The following is a 16,296-nucleotide window of genomic DNA, read 5'->3' as shown; positions in this document are numbered from 1 at the left end:
GAGAAGAAATATGTACGAAGAGTTGTCAAAAAAAAAAGTAAAAATGGCTCTTAAACAGGACTGTTTTTTATTTTTATTTATTTATTTTTTTAAATATATTTTATTGATTTTTTACAGAGAGGAAGGGAGAGAGATAGAGAGTTAGAAACAACAATGAGAGAGAAACATCTATCAGCTGCCTCCTGCACATCTCCCACTGGGGATGTGCCCGTAATCCAGGTACATACCCTTGACTGGAATCGAACCTGGGACCCTTCAGTCCACTGAGCCAAACCGGTTCCGGCAGGACTGTTTTTAAAATGTCTATGAAACCTACCTCAATTATGGTGTTACTGTGGCTATTTTAATACTTTAAATTCTACCAATGGGGTTAAGGTTCAAACCACTTTTATATTCACCTAACATCAAAGACATTTTTTCTTTCACATCACTCAAATTGACTATCCCATTTTTTTTTTTATGCTGAGGAAATAACATGTATATTTTAAACCAGCATAATGTGATATTTATTTATTTTTATTGAATTTATTGGGAAATCATATAGGTTTCAGATGTACGATTCTATAATACATCAACTCTATATTGTATTGTGTATTCACCAGCTCACGTCTAGTCTCCTATTTAGCACAATGACAATTAAAATAGGTCAAGACACATATTAGAGCACTTTACTATATATTGGATAAAGAATGAATGAATGGCATTATTACAAAAGAATCTGTCTTAACAGAATATGAAAATCTAAGATTATCTAAGATTATCATACTAGGTAACAATAGATACATATATTAAGACAATATTGCAACCCAATTTCAAATGAACAAAGGGTTATAGAAATTTAAAAATTTGGATATGAAAGTTTTATAGAGTAGATGAAGGTAGAAATTTAAATCACATAGATGGCAGAGTAAAAGAAAAGGAATTCCAGGCTAAATGACAAATGTGAACATACAGTAACCATGGAACAGCAAAAAGTCTAGTTCAACCAAAGCAGACTTTAGTATATGGCAAAGAATTACAAGAAATAGGATAAAAGAATTTTAAATTGTTCAGTCTTTTTAAAAATTCATTTTATTGATTTCAGAGAAGAAGAGATAGAAACATCAATGAGAGAGAATCATTGATCGGTTGCCTTCTGCATGCCCCCCACTCAGGATGGAGCCCAAAAACCAGGCATGTCCCCTGACTGGGAATGGAATCGTGACCTCTTGGTTCATAGATCAAAGCTCAACCACTACTCCAGGCTGGCCAGGCAGATTGTTGAGTCTTTAAAACCAAGAGGACACATTTAGCGGATGTGTTTAAAAAGATCACCTTGAAAACTTTTAAACAGGTAAGGGTAGGAAGACGAAATAATGCAAGTAACATATAAGGAAACTTAGAACAATATATTGATCAATTGAAGAGAAAACCTAAGAGTAAGGTAGAAGTGATTGAAACTAGAAAGGAAAGAACAAAGATAAAAGTCCGTCAAAAGAAAATCAATCAAACTTTGAGTGTGACTGAACATGAAGGAAAATAGTTGTAGAATAAAACTGAGGAACGCCTCAAAGTTTATTTCAGGATGTTTTAGTTTGGGTGACTGGTAGAATCCTAGAACCACTGACAGAATAGTTGTAAACTGAAGGAAACTCAAGGAAATAAACTAGCAAGACTCAGACAGACTTTTCAAGGACAGGACCTTGGCTGCATCCTCAACTTTTCAGAATACACAGAAAACATGCTTTGCTGGTACAATCAATCTACATGAGATAGGCTGGCAATGATAAGGTAAGAGTTGTATTAATTTACAGTAAAACAAACTACCAAGTGAATCAGTGTTCAAATTCACTAAGTGTCCCATTCAATTACTGTCTTAATGACACACTTAAAGTCAAATTAGTAGCAGGCTGAGAGGTGAGTAGTGATTTAGAGCAAAAGGTAACATGGAGAGGCATTTCATTCAGGCACTACTGAAGTCTGAAGTCTAGAGCAGCAATTTTCATTCTTTTTCATTTCATGGCACACATAAACGAATTACAAAAATTCTGTGGCACACCAAAAATTATATATTTTTTGCCAATCTGAAAAAAAAAAAAGGTATAATTTCCCCGACTAAATAGTCAGGCTTTGCATGTTTTAAAAATTCTTACGGCACACCAGTTGAAAATCGCTGCTCTAAAGTGTAAAATATTCCCACCTCTAAATAGTTCTGGATAAATATGTTTAATTCTAGCTATTTAAACTGTTTTTCTAAACTTTCAACTAACAAAATTATTCTCCAATTGATACTCTTTTTTAGACAAAAACCTATCTAAAAATTATTCTATCTTCTGATATGTAGATACCACTGATATGTCTATAATATGATTAGGCATGGGAACCAATTTAAGTTCAAGATGAGAAGACAACTCATTTCTCTCCATCCTGCACTGGTTTTATCAAATAGTAAAGTGTTAACTACCCCTCACTGCCACCTACAAATAATATGTGATAAGTGATATCATAGAGGTCAGTCCATTTTATGGGAGCACTCCAAGAAAGGAAGTAATTAAATCTATGTGGGAGCCCGGCCAAGGTGCCTCAGTGGTTGAGTGTCAACCTATTATGAACCAGGAGGTCATGGTTTGATTCCTGGTCAGCGCATATGCCACGCCTGGGTTTCTGGTTCAATATCTACTGGGGAGCATGCAGAAGGCAGCCACTCATCATTGATGTTTCTCTCTCTCCCTCTCCCTTCCTCTCTGAAATCAATAAAAATCTATTTTAAAAATAGATGATTGATAGATAGATCGATCAATCTGCCTGGGAGCGCTGGGAATGTCTGGTTCAGAGGTGACATTTGAACCAAGCTTACAAGGTTAAAGAAGTAGCCCTCTCACAGACAGAAAAGGAAGCTATGTTTAGACATACTTACTCAAAGAGAATAAATGGCATGACCCAAAATAATGAGTGGTTCCACCTGGCTAGATTTTGGTTGAATTCCACCCAATGAACTTTTCTGCAGGTACTTAGAAATAAGTAATAATTAATTTCTCTAACACTATTTCAGATGTAATATTAGTTATTAACTGGATTGGGAAAGATTTTCTAGAAATATAATAATCAGAAACTATATTATTTCTACAGAAAAATATTTTTTAAATTCAATTTTTTCATATATTGAAACTTACCAAAGATAAATAATAAGACTGACACAAAAGTACAGTTACAGTGTCCAAACAGTCTGGGTTAAAATTAATTCCACTAGCTGTATGACTTTGGATGAGTTATTCTAATCTCACTGTGCCTCTATTCCTACATCTGTAAAATATGATCCAGCAATTCCACTTTTGGGTATTTACCCAAAGAAATCCAAAACACTAATTTGAAAAGACATATGTACCCCAATGTTCACTGCGACATTATTTTTAGTAGCCAAGATATGGAAGCAACCTAAGTGACCATCAATAGATGACTGCACAAAGAAGATATAGTACATATTCTATATCAGTGGTCGGCAAACTCATTAGTTAACAGAGCCAAATATCAACAGTACAACGATTGAAATTTCTTTTGAGAGCCAAATTTTTTAAACTTAAAACTATATAGGTAGGTACATTGTTATTAACTTAAATTAGGGTACTCCTAAGGCTTAGGAAGAGCCACACATGGCTCGTGAGCCGCAGTTTGCTGACCACAGTCCTATAGAATAAAAGCCTAATATGCAAATTGTCCCCTCGGGCAGCTGTTCGACTGGGAGTTTGACCACTCACTATGACTTGTGATGACCATCAGGAGGCGGCACAGAACATGGCAGGTGTCAGCGATGCAGCACTGGCAGCGGGTGACAGTGGAGGTGCTGCTGGCCCTGATGGGCCCTGATGAGAGCGGGACTGTGGTGGGATGGTGGAGCAGGTGAGCGGGCAGTGCCAGGCTAAGGCAGGTGTGAGTGGGGATCCAATTGCTCTGCCCATTGCCCCACAGGTGGCAACCAGTGGATGCAGCGGGGGGCAGGGCCACTGCCTGGCTCCCAGGCGCTAAGGGAGCGGGGGTGGAGGGGTCCAGCCCCAATCGATCACCCTGCAAGTGGGATGGTGAAGCAGGTGAGGTGGCTTCGCCAAGCCAAGGTGGAGTGCCAGGCAGGGCTGCGGGGCTGCGAGCTGGGGCCTGATCCACGCAGGCTACCCCAAGGGACTGCACCCATGCACGAATTTGTGCACCAGGCCTCTAGTATACAATAAAATATTACTCAGCTATAAAAAGAATGAAATTTTGCCATATGTAAAAACATAGATGAACTTAGAAGTATTATGTTAAGTGAAATAAATCAGACCAAAAAAGACAAATACCATATAGTAGAATCTAAAAATAAATAAATAAATAAATAAACAAACAAAGCAGAAACAAACTCACAGATATAGAGAACATTTTATGGTTGCCAGAAGCAGGGTAGGGTGGTTAGGGAAATGGATGAAAAAGGGGAAGGAATTAAGATGTACAAATTTCCAATTCCAAAACAGTCACAGGGTTGTAAAGTACAATCTAAAGAATAGAGTCAATAATATTGTAATAACTATGTATGGTATCAAATGGGTACTAGACTTATCGAGGTGATCACTTTGTAAGGTATATAAATGACTAATCACTATGTTATACACCTGACACTAATTAATATTGTATGTTAACTATATTTGAAAACTAAATATTAAAATAAATTTTTTAAAAATCCAGAAGATAAAAATGGTTTAAAAAAAATCCCTCAAGATTTAACTACTCATAAAGATTTAAATGAGTTAATATAAGTAGAGCAGATAAATTTTAGTCACTAAGTAAATGTAACTATTATTGTTATTGAGGAAAAAATTCAACTTCTTATCCATATGACACACTTCTACTTACCCTTAAAAGCCTAGTCCAATCAATCCTTTATGAAACTCTTCTTGATCTTAATATAAGTTGAATATTCCCTCCTTTTTTTGGTTCCTTCAATGTACATTCAACTAAATGTGCATCAATAATATTCACAAATCCACATATTCAAAATCATAGAACCTTGAGTCAAACTATAGAGGTCATCTAGTTCTAGTTCAAGCAGACTATTTATTCAAGGCACATATTTAATGTACTATCCAGTTCAAGCAATATGTTTATTGTACTTTTCCCAAAGTCACTTTTAAAGATACACTTATATGAGCAGATTGATTTACATAGTATCTAAATATTTTTTTAAATAAAACATTGTAATCAGACATAAGGATCTTGAGTCTCAATATCCAAGTATCAAAAGCTGAAACTGTTCCAGGTTTTTGTAAATCTTTTGTTCATGGCCAAAACATGAAAGATATTTAATCTATTTTAACAATAGAATTACTAAGTCTGTTTTATGTAAGTAAAAGATATGAATGTAACATTAGGATATTCTGAGTGAATGAGCTGTATTCTCTCAAGAAATGTAACAACTTAAAAAAACTAAAAATATGATACAAAAATGCAGTTTATTAAATAAAACATAGGCATATAGGCTGGATATACATATACACACACACACATATATATACATTTTCTCACATTTGTTTAATATCACCTTATTCTTGAGGCTTTCTCCAAATGCCTTATTTAAATGACTGTGCTTTATCTCTGTTGCATTAACCATGACTCACATATTATGTCTCATGTGATTACCATGAGATTGTCCCAATAAAACATAGCCCCATAAAAGAACTGTTTTATAAACAGTTATATTTCTGTTGTCAAAAACAATACCTGACATACAGATGGCATTTAACAAATAATGAATAATTGAAGAAATACTTTTTAGATAAAAGCATGAGTTTTAAATGTTTGCTGAAACAAAAGGGACAACCATTGCAATTTAAAGCAAGAGAATGTTTATTTCCAGAACTGGCAATTTACAGACAAATTTATTTCTTCAAAGTTCCTTTGGAGCAAGTTTTCTTCATTCCTGATTTTGTAACACGGACAAAACCATGGCACAACAGTAAAAAATAAATAAATTCTCTCTTAGAAATGAACACTTTAGAATATCTTCTGATTTTTCTAAAACCAATTAATTTTGCTTTGAGCTTTTATCTCAGAGCAAATAAAAGAACCAAATTATTTAGAAAGTGGACCAAAAACCAAAGTATAAACTGGGTCTTAGGAATTAACCTACATCAACCAAAAACTAACCAAGAAAATTGTCTTTACTATTATTTGAACTAAGCCTCTTTTGGAAAGTAGTAAAAGAGAGAAGTCAGAGGAAAAGCTAGAAAACCGAGAAGAAATCTGAACCTCAGCCACTATGTGATTAATTGATAAAACCTGACCAAAATCCATCCTTCAAGCTACACATGTCCATTCACCAAAATAGACTACATTCTAGGCCAGTGATGGCAAACCTTTTGAGCTCAGCATGTCAGCATTTTGAAAAACTCTAACTTAACTCTGGTGCCGTGTCACATATAGAAATTTTTTGATATCTGCAACCATAGTAAAACAAAGACTTATATTTTTGATATTTATTTTATATATTTAAATGCCATTTAATAAAGAAAACTCAACCAAAAAAATGAGTTCACATGTCACCTTTGACACACGTGTCATAGGTTCGCCATCACTGTTCTAGGCCATAAATCACACCTTAACAAACTTCAAAGAAATCATAGAATGTCTGTTCTCAGATCACAATGGAACTAAAGTGTAAATCAATAACAGAAAGATAACTGGAAATCTCAAAATATGTGGAGATCAAATATTTCTAAATAACCCATGGTTCAAAGAGGAATATCAAGAGAAATTAAAAGTATATTGAACAAAACAAAACAAAAAACAGTGTGGGTCAGTTGGTTGCACATTGTTCCAGTCACCAGGAGATGGTCAGTTCGATTCCTGGTCAGGGCACATGCCTGGTTTGCAGGCTACTAGGTGTACCAGTTAAAAATGTGGATTTTTTTCGATAGATGGAATTACACATATGTTGATATATATGCGATTTGATATGTATGCCATTTTGTTGTATTGACAGCAAGCTTCAAAACTTCATATGTCAAATTTGCTGAAGGTGTTAACATCATTGTCATTTTTACACTTAAAAATGTCGAATTTCGTGCCCCCAAAAAGAGCATTTGCGGGAAGTTTTAATTCATTATTTTATTTTGAAGAAAAAGTTATCTTATACTTTGGGAAGCTTATGGTGAACATGCCCCATCTCAAGATACTTGTGAACACTGGTTTAAATGTTTTAAAAGTGATGATTTTGATGTGAAAGACAAAGAAAGTCCAGGTTAACCGAAAAGGTTTGAAGACCAACAATTACAAGCATTATTGGATGAAGATGCCTGTCAAACTCAAAAACAACTTGCAGAAAGATTAAACAATTTCCAATCGTTTATAAGAAATGGGAAAGATTTTAAAGGAAGGAAAATGGGTGCCACATCAACTGAACGAAAGACAAGTGGAAAACCGAAAAGTTATCAGTAAAATGTTGCTTCAACGGCATGAAAGAAAGTCTTTTTTGCATCGAATTGTGACTAGCGATGAAAAGTGGATTTGTTTTGAGAATCCCAAATGCACAAAATCATGGGTTGATCCAGGTCAACCATCAACATCGACTGCAAGGCCAAATCGCTTTGGAAAGAAGACAATGCTCTGCGTTTGGTGGGATCAGCAAGGTGTGGTGTATTATGAGCTTCTAAAACCAGGTGAAACCGTTAATACTGATCACTACCGACAACAAATAATCAATTTGAACCACGCTTTGATTGTTAAACTACCAGAATGGGCCAGAAGATACACGGCAAAGTAATTTTGCTTCATGATAATGCACCATCACACACTTCAAAACCAGTTAAAGACACATTAAAAGATCTTGCCTGGGAAGTATTAATCCACCTGCCGTATTCACCAGACCTTGCTCCTTCAGATTACCACTTGTTCTGATCCATGGCACATGCACTTTCTGGGCAGCACTTCAAAACGTACGAAGAAGTGGAAAATTGGGGTCTGTGAATGGTTTGCCTCAAAACAAGAAAAGTTCTATTGGGACGGTATCCACAAATTACCTGAAAGAATGGCAGAAATGTGTAGCTAGCGAAGGACGTTACTTTGAATAAAGCACTTTTGATGTTTCTCTTGAAATTATCATGTTTTCTTTGATTACAAAATCCGCCATTATTAATCGCTACACCTAATAGATCCCCAGTAGGAGACTTGCAGGAGGCAGCGGATTGATGTTTCTCTGTCTGTCCCTTCCTCTCTCTCAAATCAATAAAAACAATTTTTTAAAAACAGTTTTAAAATTTATGGGATGCAGCAAAAGCAGTGCTTAGAGGGAAATTTATAACATTGAATGCACATATTAGAAAACATTTAGAATCAATCACCTAAGGTTCCACATTGGGGAATTAGTAAAAGAGCAAATTAAATCCAAAGTAAGCAGAAGAAAAGAAATACATAATATGAATTAGAGCAAAATTCAATGAAACTGAAAACAGGACACCTATAGAGAAAAATTAATGAAACCAAAAGCTAGTTTTTCAAAAAGATCAATAAAACCAATAAGCCTACAGCCAGAGTAACTAAGATAAAAAGGAAAGACACAAATTACTAATATCAGAAATGAAAGGAGACATCAGAGAGCCCATGGACATGAAAAGGCTCATAAAGGAACATTAAGAACAACTCTACGCCCACAAATTTTATAAAATGGACCAATTCCTTGAAAGATACAATTTGCCAATAATGACACAATAAGTAAACAATCTGAATAGGTTTCTATCTATTAAATAAATTGAATCAATAATCACCAAAGGGTTCACTGGTGAATTCTACCGAACATTTAAGGAAGAAATTATATCAATTCTCTATACTCTCTTTCAGAGGATAGAAGCAGAGGGAATACTTCCTAACCAATTCTATGAGGTCAGTATTACCCTAATACCAAAACTAGACAAAGACATAATAAGGAAAAACAAACAAACAAAACTACAGACCAACATCTCTCATGAATATAAATGCAAAAAATCCTAAACAAAATATTAGGAAATCAAATCCAACAACATATAAAAAATATATACACCACAACTAAGTGGGATTTATTCCAGGTATGTGAGGCTAGTTCAACATTCAAAATTCAATTGAAATAATCCACCACATCAACAAATGAACATGTCTGATTACCACTAAGCACAAAAACCTCTAATACCTTCATCAAAGTCTCTAATGTCTACAGTACAGTTCTCTCAAAGTGTGGTTTAAGGACCACCAGTTTCAGGCTTAACTATAAAACTCATTAAAAATAAGAATCTAAAACTCCACCCTCCAATAACAGGATCTAGATAAGCATTTTTATCAAGCATCATAGGTGAATCCTAAACAAACTCAAATTTGAGAGCTAGTGCCCGAACCCACTTTTTAAAATGCAGCTGAAGTCACCGACTACCACTGCTCCCTCTCCACAGTTAGAATTGAATTCTTTCCTCTGTACTCTTTGAGCACATTACATGTATTTCCCTTATAATATTTACCACATTCTCTTTCCAACACCCTCATCACCTCCCAAAAGGAAAACTTTCTCTTAAACTTTAAGGCAGAGGTTTACAACCTTTTTACTCCAACAGACCATAGCTGGATTCCAGCAGTAAAAGTTACCACAGGATGCTGTATAGATAAAACAAGCCATGAGATACCTGCAATTCCAGGAGTTAGTTCTAATCTACTTTTCTCCCACAAACCAGGCTAAATGGTGAAAAGGTCTATTTGATTAAAGTTGGTTTGTAAGTTACAAAAACAATAAAACATATAGTTTTATTCCTTTAGTAAACTGTCTACAGACTATCCATTTTCTCAACATGAAACAAAAAAAATTTTGGTCTGTAATATAATCCTATTGTCATCTGCTCACAAAAGGAGCTTATTACATGCAGAGGCATTTATTGAATTTTGATCTACATAATAAATCAGAGAATAAGAAAAGAGAATGAGTTTATATCTATTAAAACAAAAATAAAATCAAAGTGTCCCAAGGCTTTATTTTCTATTTGGAGTAGCATTTAAGATAGTTGTCAAACATACGAACAAACATTCCAAGTATTACCTACCTGATATATTAAAAAAAAAAAAAAAAAAAAAGATTAAAAAAATCAAACTTGGGAAATCAACATGGGGGAAAAAAGTGAAAATCAGACTAAGCCTTATTTAATAAAAAACATGTACTTATTCTGAAAAAGTCCTGAGTGAAGTCAAAGAATCATAAATTGAGTTAGGTGTTCTAATTCCTATCAAGACCCATTTCTCTTATCTAAGAGGAAAATGGAACTCTTACCTAAGTTGGGTAATTTTGCCAAATTCATATAACTAATGATGGGCAGAATCTGGGTCTTCTGAATTCAAGTACCGCATCATTTTCATACCATTTCAATCACTGCAAAAGTTTTCAATTCAACCAAGCTGAATCCTAAATAAATTCAACCCTTGTCAACTTCCTTTAGTGGCTAAATTCTTTTTTTTTTTTAATATATTTTACTGATTTTCTACAGAGAGGCGGGGAGAGGAATAGAGAGTTAGAAACATCGATGAGAGAGGAACATTGATCAGCTGCCTCCTGCACACCCCCTACTGGGGATGTGCCCACAACCAAGGTACATGCCCTTGACCGGAATCAAACCTGGGACTCTTGAGTCCGCAGGCCGACGCTCTATCCACTGAGCCAAACCGGTTAGGGCAGCTAAATTCTTTCTTATGAAGGATTCCAAGCATTGACTACAAGTACACATACAGACATTATCAATTTCATATCTGGGAAAGCTTAAGTGGAGTTAAGTACATTAATTTAGAAATATAAGCAATACCTGAATGGAGAAAGTCAACTACCTGGCTGCTGGTGACATTCTCCAGGTGACATTCTCTTAAGTTACATTTTGAGAAACAGCATGAGTTTGTTTACCTTAGCTTAAAACAAAGCTACCATTTTTAGCATCACAGAATACTGAGAATAAGTTCACGTTCAGCTTCTCTGTGACTATTATGAATACAAGGATTTCATTACACTCTCTATTAACTTTTAAGACCAAGGAGTCAAAAAGAGCTTAAATTTAAGAAATGATCTGAATTTTAATACAGACTATGCCAACTACTGTTAGTTTAGGTAAATCGTTGTCTATTTCTAAACCTCAGATTCTTCCTTCTGTAAAATTGGTGGGGGGGGGGGGGGGAGTAATTATTATCTTTGGCTCCTTCCAGTTCGACTGTTCCCTTTCACTAATTTCATTGATACTAAAGAAAAAATAATACTATATTATTCATTGAGGTTAACACACACACACTGCCAAAAAAAGTCAGAAGTTACTAGTCATAGCATAGTAGAGTGTGCTAGGAACCACATTATTTGGAGTTTCTTTTGTTTCACATTCAGTTAAGTCTCTATAAGTCATTCAAAAGTCAATCATCATACACAATAGCTGAACAATGTCAATATTTAGGCATGGCAAACTGAAACTAAATTCCAAGAAAGAATCCCGTCCAGAGGAGGATTTGAAATCTTTTATATAGTCAAGAAACTGACAATGCTGAATTTTACTGGACCCCTGTGATCTTGGAAAACAGCGAAGGTTAAGACATTCACCCACCTCCACCCCACCCCTTTGTATTTTGGAAATGACTTACTGCAAAGAACCACTAGTCCCCAAATGACTTGGGTAAAGCTCACAGAAGACCCCCTTGTTTATATATGACAAGGCCAGACATAAACGTGCAAATTCACATTCTTTGCTTCATAAATGACTAGCTGAACTGCTTGCCCCTGTAGATCAACTGGAATAAAATGTTGTTACCCAAATTCTGCTTAAGATCCTTCCCTCAGTTCCCTGAACTTTGGCCCACCCTCAAACTGTAACAGTATACAACCCCATAACTCCTTTACAGGTAGGCTGGTTTGAGGGTAAAACAATCTCTGATCTACTATCAGGCCATATACCCTTTTCACCTCACTTCTGCACACCCGGTTCTCTTCACTTGTTTCCTCCCCTCTATAAAAGAAAACCCCCTTTTGCCTAACTTTTGAAACTCCTGCAGATCTACGGTCAAGGCATTCTCCCTACAGTAATAGGCCCTTCCCCCACACCCTTGCAATATTCCTTTCGAGTTCAGTCTTTCCTTACTAAGTCCGGATTTTTTTTTTACTTTTTATTTGGCACGTTTCCCAATTCCAAAAGGGCTGCGTGGGAAAGGTAAGAGCTGACCTTGCCGTTCCTTTAAGTGACAGGCGCTCAGCCTCTACATGGGGATCCGTAGTGTCCGCCTGACATGATGCTCAAGGCATTTCTAAGATGTGAAGTGCTGGCCAAGGCCCTGCAGCTAAGGAGAGGCGGAGGTGACCAGCCAGGCAAGGTCAATGCTGGGACCACCTGAAACCACCAACCCGGCAAGGTCAACTCTGGGACCACGCGCCGTACAGTGAATGGGCCAGGACCACTCGGGCTGCGGCTCCGTACTCCTGGGCAGAACTCGCGGCGAGGCGGGGCAGAAGGGGTCTTCTCGGGGGCCCGGGCGCTCCGGCGCGGCAAGGGAGGTGGGTCCTGCCCGGCGGTTCATCCCATGGCTCCCGCCCGCTCCATCCTCCGCGGGGCACTCCACCGGCTCCCTTCCCAGGACTGACCTCCGGGCCCTCCCTCCCACTGGTGTTACTCCAGCCCTCCCAGAAGGACTCACCATGACGCCAAGCTCAGGGACCGGCCCTGGAGTACCCCCGACCGTCCAGGACCTCGCCTCCCTTTCCTGCAGCCGAGAACCTCTCGACTCTACGAGGCAGAGGCTCTTCCGGCTCTTCCGGAAGTTCTGCCCGCGCGGGACAGGAAGTCCCGCCCCTCCCCTGAGCGGCGTCGACCCCACGCCACGCAGAGGTGAGGAAACGCAAGACGTCCTCCACGGCCTCTTCCGAAGCGCTGGGGTAGAGGCGGGGGCGGGGCTGACCTTGAGAGCGCGCGGGGGGCGGGGGCGGCGGAGGAGGCGCAGGCGCAGAGCAGGTAGGTGGGTGGCGGGCGGCTCCCCATTGTGGCGCTGTGAGGACCCGAGGTAGGTCGGGTGGCTTGGGGAGGAGCGCATCCTCACTCCGGGAGGTGACGGAGGCGCGGGTTGGTGAATGGGGTGGGAGCCGACCCCAGACCCGGCGGAGAAGTGAGGACGAAACCTCCGGCGGTGCTCGGGCTGAGACCACGCCGCCGTCGCCTCCGCGCAGCCACGCCCTTTCTCTTTTGACCTCCAGGTTTTCGGCTGGCGCTGGCTCTTTTTGCAGACTTGACGGATCGTAGAAGACCTGTGTCTCTCCCCTTCGCTCCCTGCAGGCGTGGCCCTCCAGCTCTACCTCCGAGCTGAGAAGCTGCCTCACTGTCCAGAGATACCAGCTGAAGCCAGAGAACATCTACCCACAGCAGAGAAACCAGGAAGAGCATTCTGCCTGTTTAATACATTACAATATGGACGGTTTCCTTTTAGTTTAAATATATATATATAGATAGATAGATAGATAGATAGATATCATCATCATCATCGTCATCAGTTCAAAGAAAGTAAAAACTCCTATATACCTCTTAATTTTGTGTGTGTGCGTTTTCTCTCCCCCAAATCTGTACCCATCAACTCTCCCCGTCTTTTCCTTTGGCTCTAATGAGACAGCATTGGAGGCAGGCTGGGAACGGATACACAGAGGACCTCCCTTCCGGAAGTTAATCTCACAACTTGGAGATCTTCGCTTAAGTCACCACTGCCTGCCGTGTCATCTGTGGGATCTCTCTGCCAGAAGGCCTAGTTTTGTCACAAACCTGGGATTGAGGGAGACCAGGAAGCTGCAGAAGTTAAGGAGGTTGGGCAGGCAGAGGTGGCTATAGATGTTGTATTTCACCCTCATCAAACTGCTGGAAAGCATGATATCCAAGCTTTAAGTAAGTGGTGGAAAGACCCTGGGAGTCAGAGATCTGAGCCACCCAAAAGCATGCACAGGATGTTGCTTTATACTAGAAAGGGGGCTAGCGATGAGTGTAGGGGTTGGGTTAGGCCCGCAGTGGTGGGCAAACGCATTAGTCAACAGAGCCAAATATCAACAGTACAACGATTGAAATTTCTTTTTTGAGAGCCACATTTTTTAAACTTAAACTATGTAGGTAGGTACATTGTTATTAACTTAATTAGGGTACTCCTAAGGCTTAGGAAGAGCCACACTCAAGGGCCCAAAGAGCCGCAGTTTGCTGACCACTGGTTAGGGTTATGTTCTGTGGGTGGAGAAATAGCACAACAGTCAGGAATCTAAGTACTAACCTTGGAAACAGTTGCGGGCAGGGAGCTGCAAAAATTGTTTGTGAAACTTCCTGCTGTAGAGGAATCCAGAACTCCCCTGAGGGTCCCGCCATGCTGTGGGGGGGCGAAGCTGTAAGCAGGCAAGCCCCAGGGCATCTGCACGTGGTGAGTGTGGTGGAGAGACTGGGGTCCTCTCCTGTGAGTGTGGGAAGCAGCTCCAATCCCCGAGGAAGAAAAGGTGCAGAAGGAAAATGGCTATCGGACGGTCAGGGATGACATTTTGGGAGGCCTTACTCTCATTTCTGACACTGGTTCTCACAACTGTCCTAAACCTGGCGGCCTCCTTGAGGTCCACAAAGCATGTCCTACGTAACAGTAAGATTGGGATTACTATTAGGATGGGCTCCATTCCTGCTGGAGTATACCAATCACAGTCATTATTTGTTATTTTCTTATTATTTTTAATAGATTCGGGGTTTTTATGTTTCTGACGTGGTGTATGGCAAGTTGGTAACCCTTGGTTAATATGCTTTAGTGCTCTTATTTCTATTTTTTACAGATTAGAATGTATACATTGTATGTTCTAAGATAGCATTTCCCAGTTTTAAAAAATATTCTACAGCCCTGACCGGTTTGGCTCAGTGGATGGAGTGTCGGCCTGTGGACTGAAGGGTCCCAGGTTGGATTCCAGTCGGGGGCATGTGCCTTGGTTGCGGGCACATCTCCAGTGGAAGCTGTGCGGGAGGCAGCTGATCGATGATTCTCTCTCATCGGTGTTTCTGGCTCTCTATCCCTCTCCCTTCCTCTCTGTAAAGAATCAATAAAATATATTTAAAAAAAGAAAAAAATATATTCTACAGACCGTAATGTTTTGTATGGGTTACGTGCCTTGTAGGAGGGTTTAACCTATTTCCACTACTTAAAGTAGATGAGAATCTTTGACAAAGATATAAAGAAAGGAGAATTATGAAAGGGGAAAAAAAATGTGGATGATCGAGATTAAAAAGAAATTTGGTAGATTGGGGCCGGGGCGTTAGGAGTCCAATCTTTGATAAAGTCTTGTTTGCTCACTATTATGCCTTTGAGATGAGGGCTTCCTGAGTGAGAACTGTCCTCAAATACTTCTTAAGAACGTCAACAGAAAGTTACCTCCTCCTCCAACATCCAAACGGAACTGAACATTTTTAACCATTAAGACTTACCACTTTCCCAAGTCTTGCTCCATAATCTTGGCAAAATGTTTTTCTGATGAGCCTCTCCTTCTAAGAAATTCCACTACTTCTTCTTACCTCAATATATGATTATTATATGCTTTTTTATACAGCACTTTTGTAATCCCTCTGCCAGGTATATTTTCCTAATTAGACATAAACCTCTGATATGCTGGAAACTTCTTTTTATATTGTCCATCTCTCCCCCTTAAAAATACCATTTAAATAAATACTATGGATAAAAATGTGAGTTGTAGCAATAATTAGGTAAGAATTTAAGAACAATTAGAGATTGGCCAAATTCTATTATTTATATCTAGTGAAATGTACTATAGTTTTTGTGTTTTGTTTTTTAAAAAAAGCCAGTAGACTAGTCTTTCTAATGAAAATGTTTATTTTCTAAATTAAAAGAGTAGGATGCAAAATTGTGACCAGTATGATTGCTTTGATGTGAAAAATAATCCTAAGCATGGAATAAAGTGTAAAAAAGGAAGTAACCAAAATATATCAATTACCACTTCTGGAATTACCATTTTATAAGTGGGCAATTTTTTAAAATTTTCTTTTACTTAAGAATGGTTAAAGGAGCTTTTTTAAAAAAAAAAATTTATGCCTTGTAACATACATCTCTATTACTCTCATATTCCTAATTTGGGACAAGCTAACATGTTCTTCAGAAGCATATTGTAACCCTTTAATAATTCAGTAGCATAGCCTTCCTCTAAACCAGCGGTTCTCAACCCTTTCACAGGGGTCGCCTAATACCATCGGAAAAACACATATATAATTACATATTGTTTTTGTGATTAATCACTATGCTTTAATTATGTTCAATTTG

General features: G+C 38.5%; 1 protein-coding gene across 1 annotated transcript in view; it reads right to left on the bottom strand.

Moving 5' to 3' along the window:
* Positions 1 to 12,790, bottom strand: part of TMEM161B (transmembrane protein 161B) — a 69,745-nt gene extending 56,955 nt beyond the window's left edge. The window contains exon 1 of the mRNA XM_059694143.1: positions 12,667 to 12,790. Within this exon, the coding sequence (XP_059550126.1) occupies positions 12,667 to 12,669 (3 nt within the window). The 5' untranslated portion in view covers positions 12,670 to 12,790. The remainder of the gene's footprint in view (positions 1 to 12,666) is intronic.
* Between the last annotated feature and the right edge of the window lie 3,506 nt (positions 12,791 to 16,296).

This window comes from Myotis daubentonii, chromosome 4 (assembly GCF_963259705.1).
Source record: "Myotis daubentonii chromosome 4, mMyoDau2.1, whole genome shotgun sequence".
In the NCBI taxonomy this organism is placed as follows: Eukaryota; Metazoa; Chordata; class Mammalia; order Chiroptera; family Vespertilionidae; genus Myotis; species Myotis daubentonii.
The sequence above is the reverse complement of the archived record's forward strand: the minus strand, read 5'-3'. Positions and strand labels throughout refer to the sequence as shown.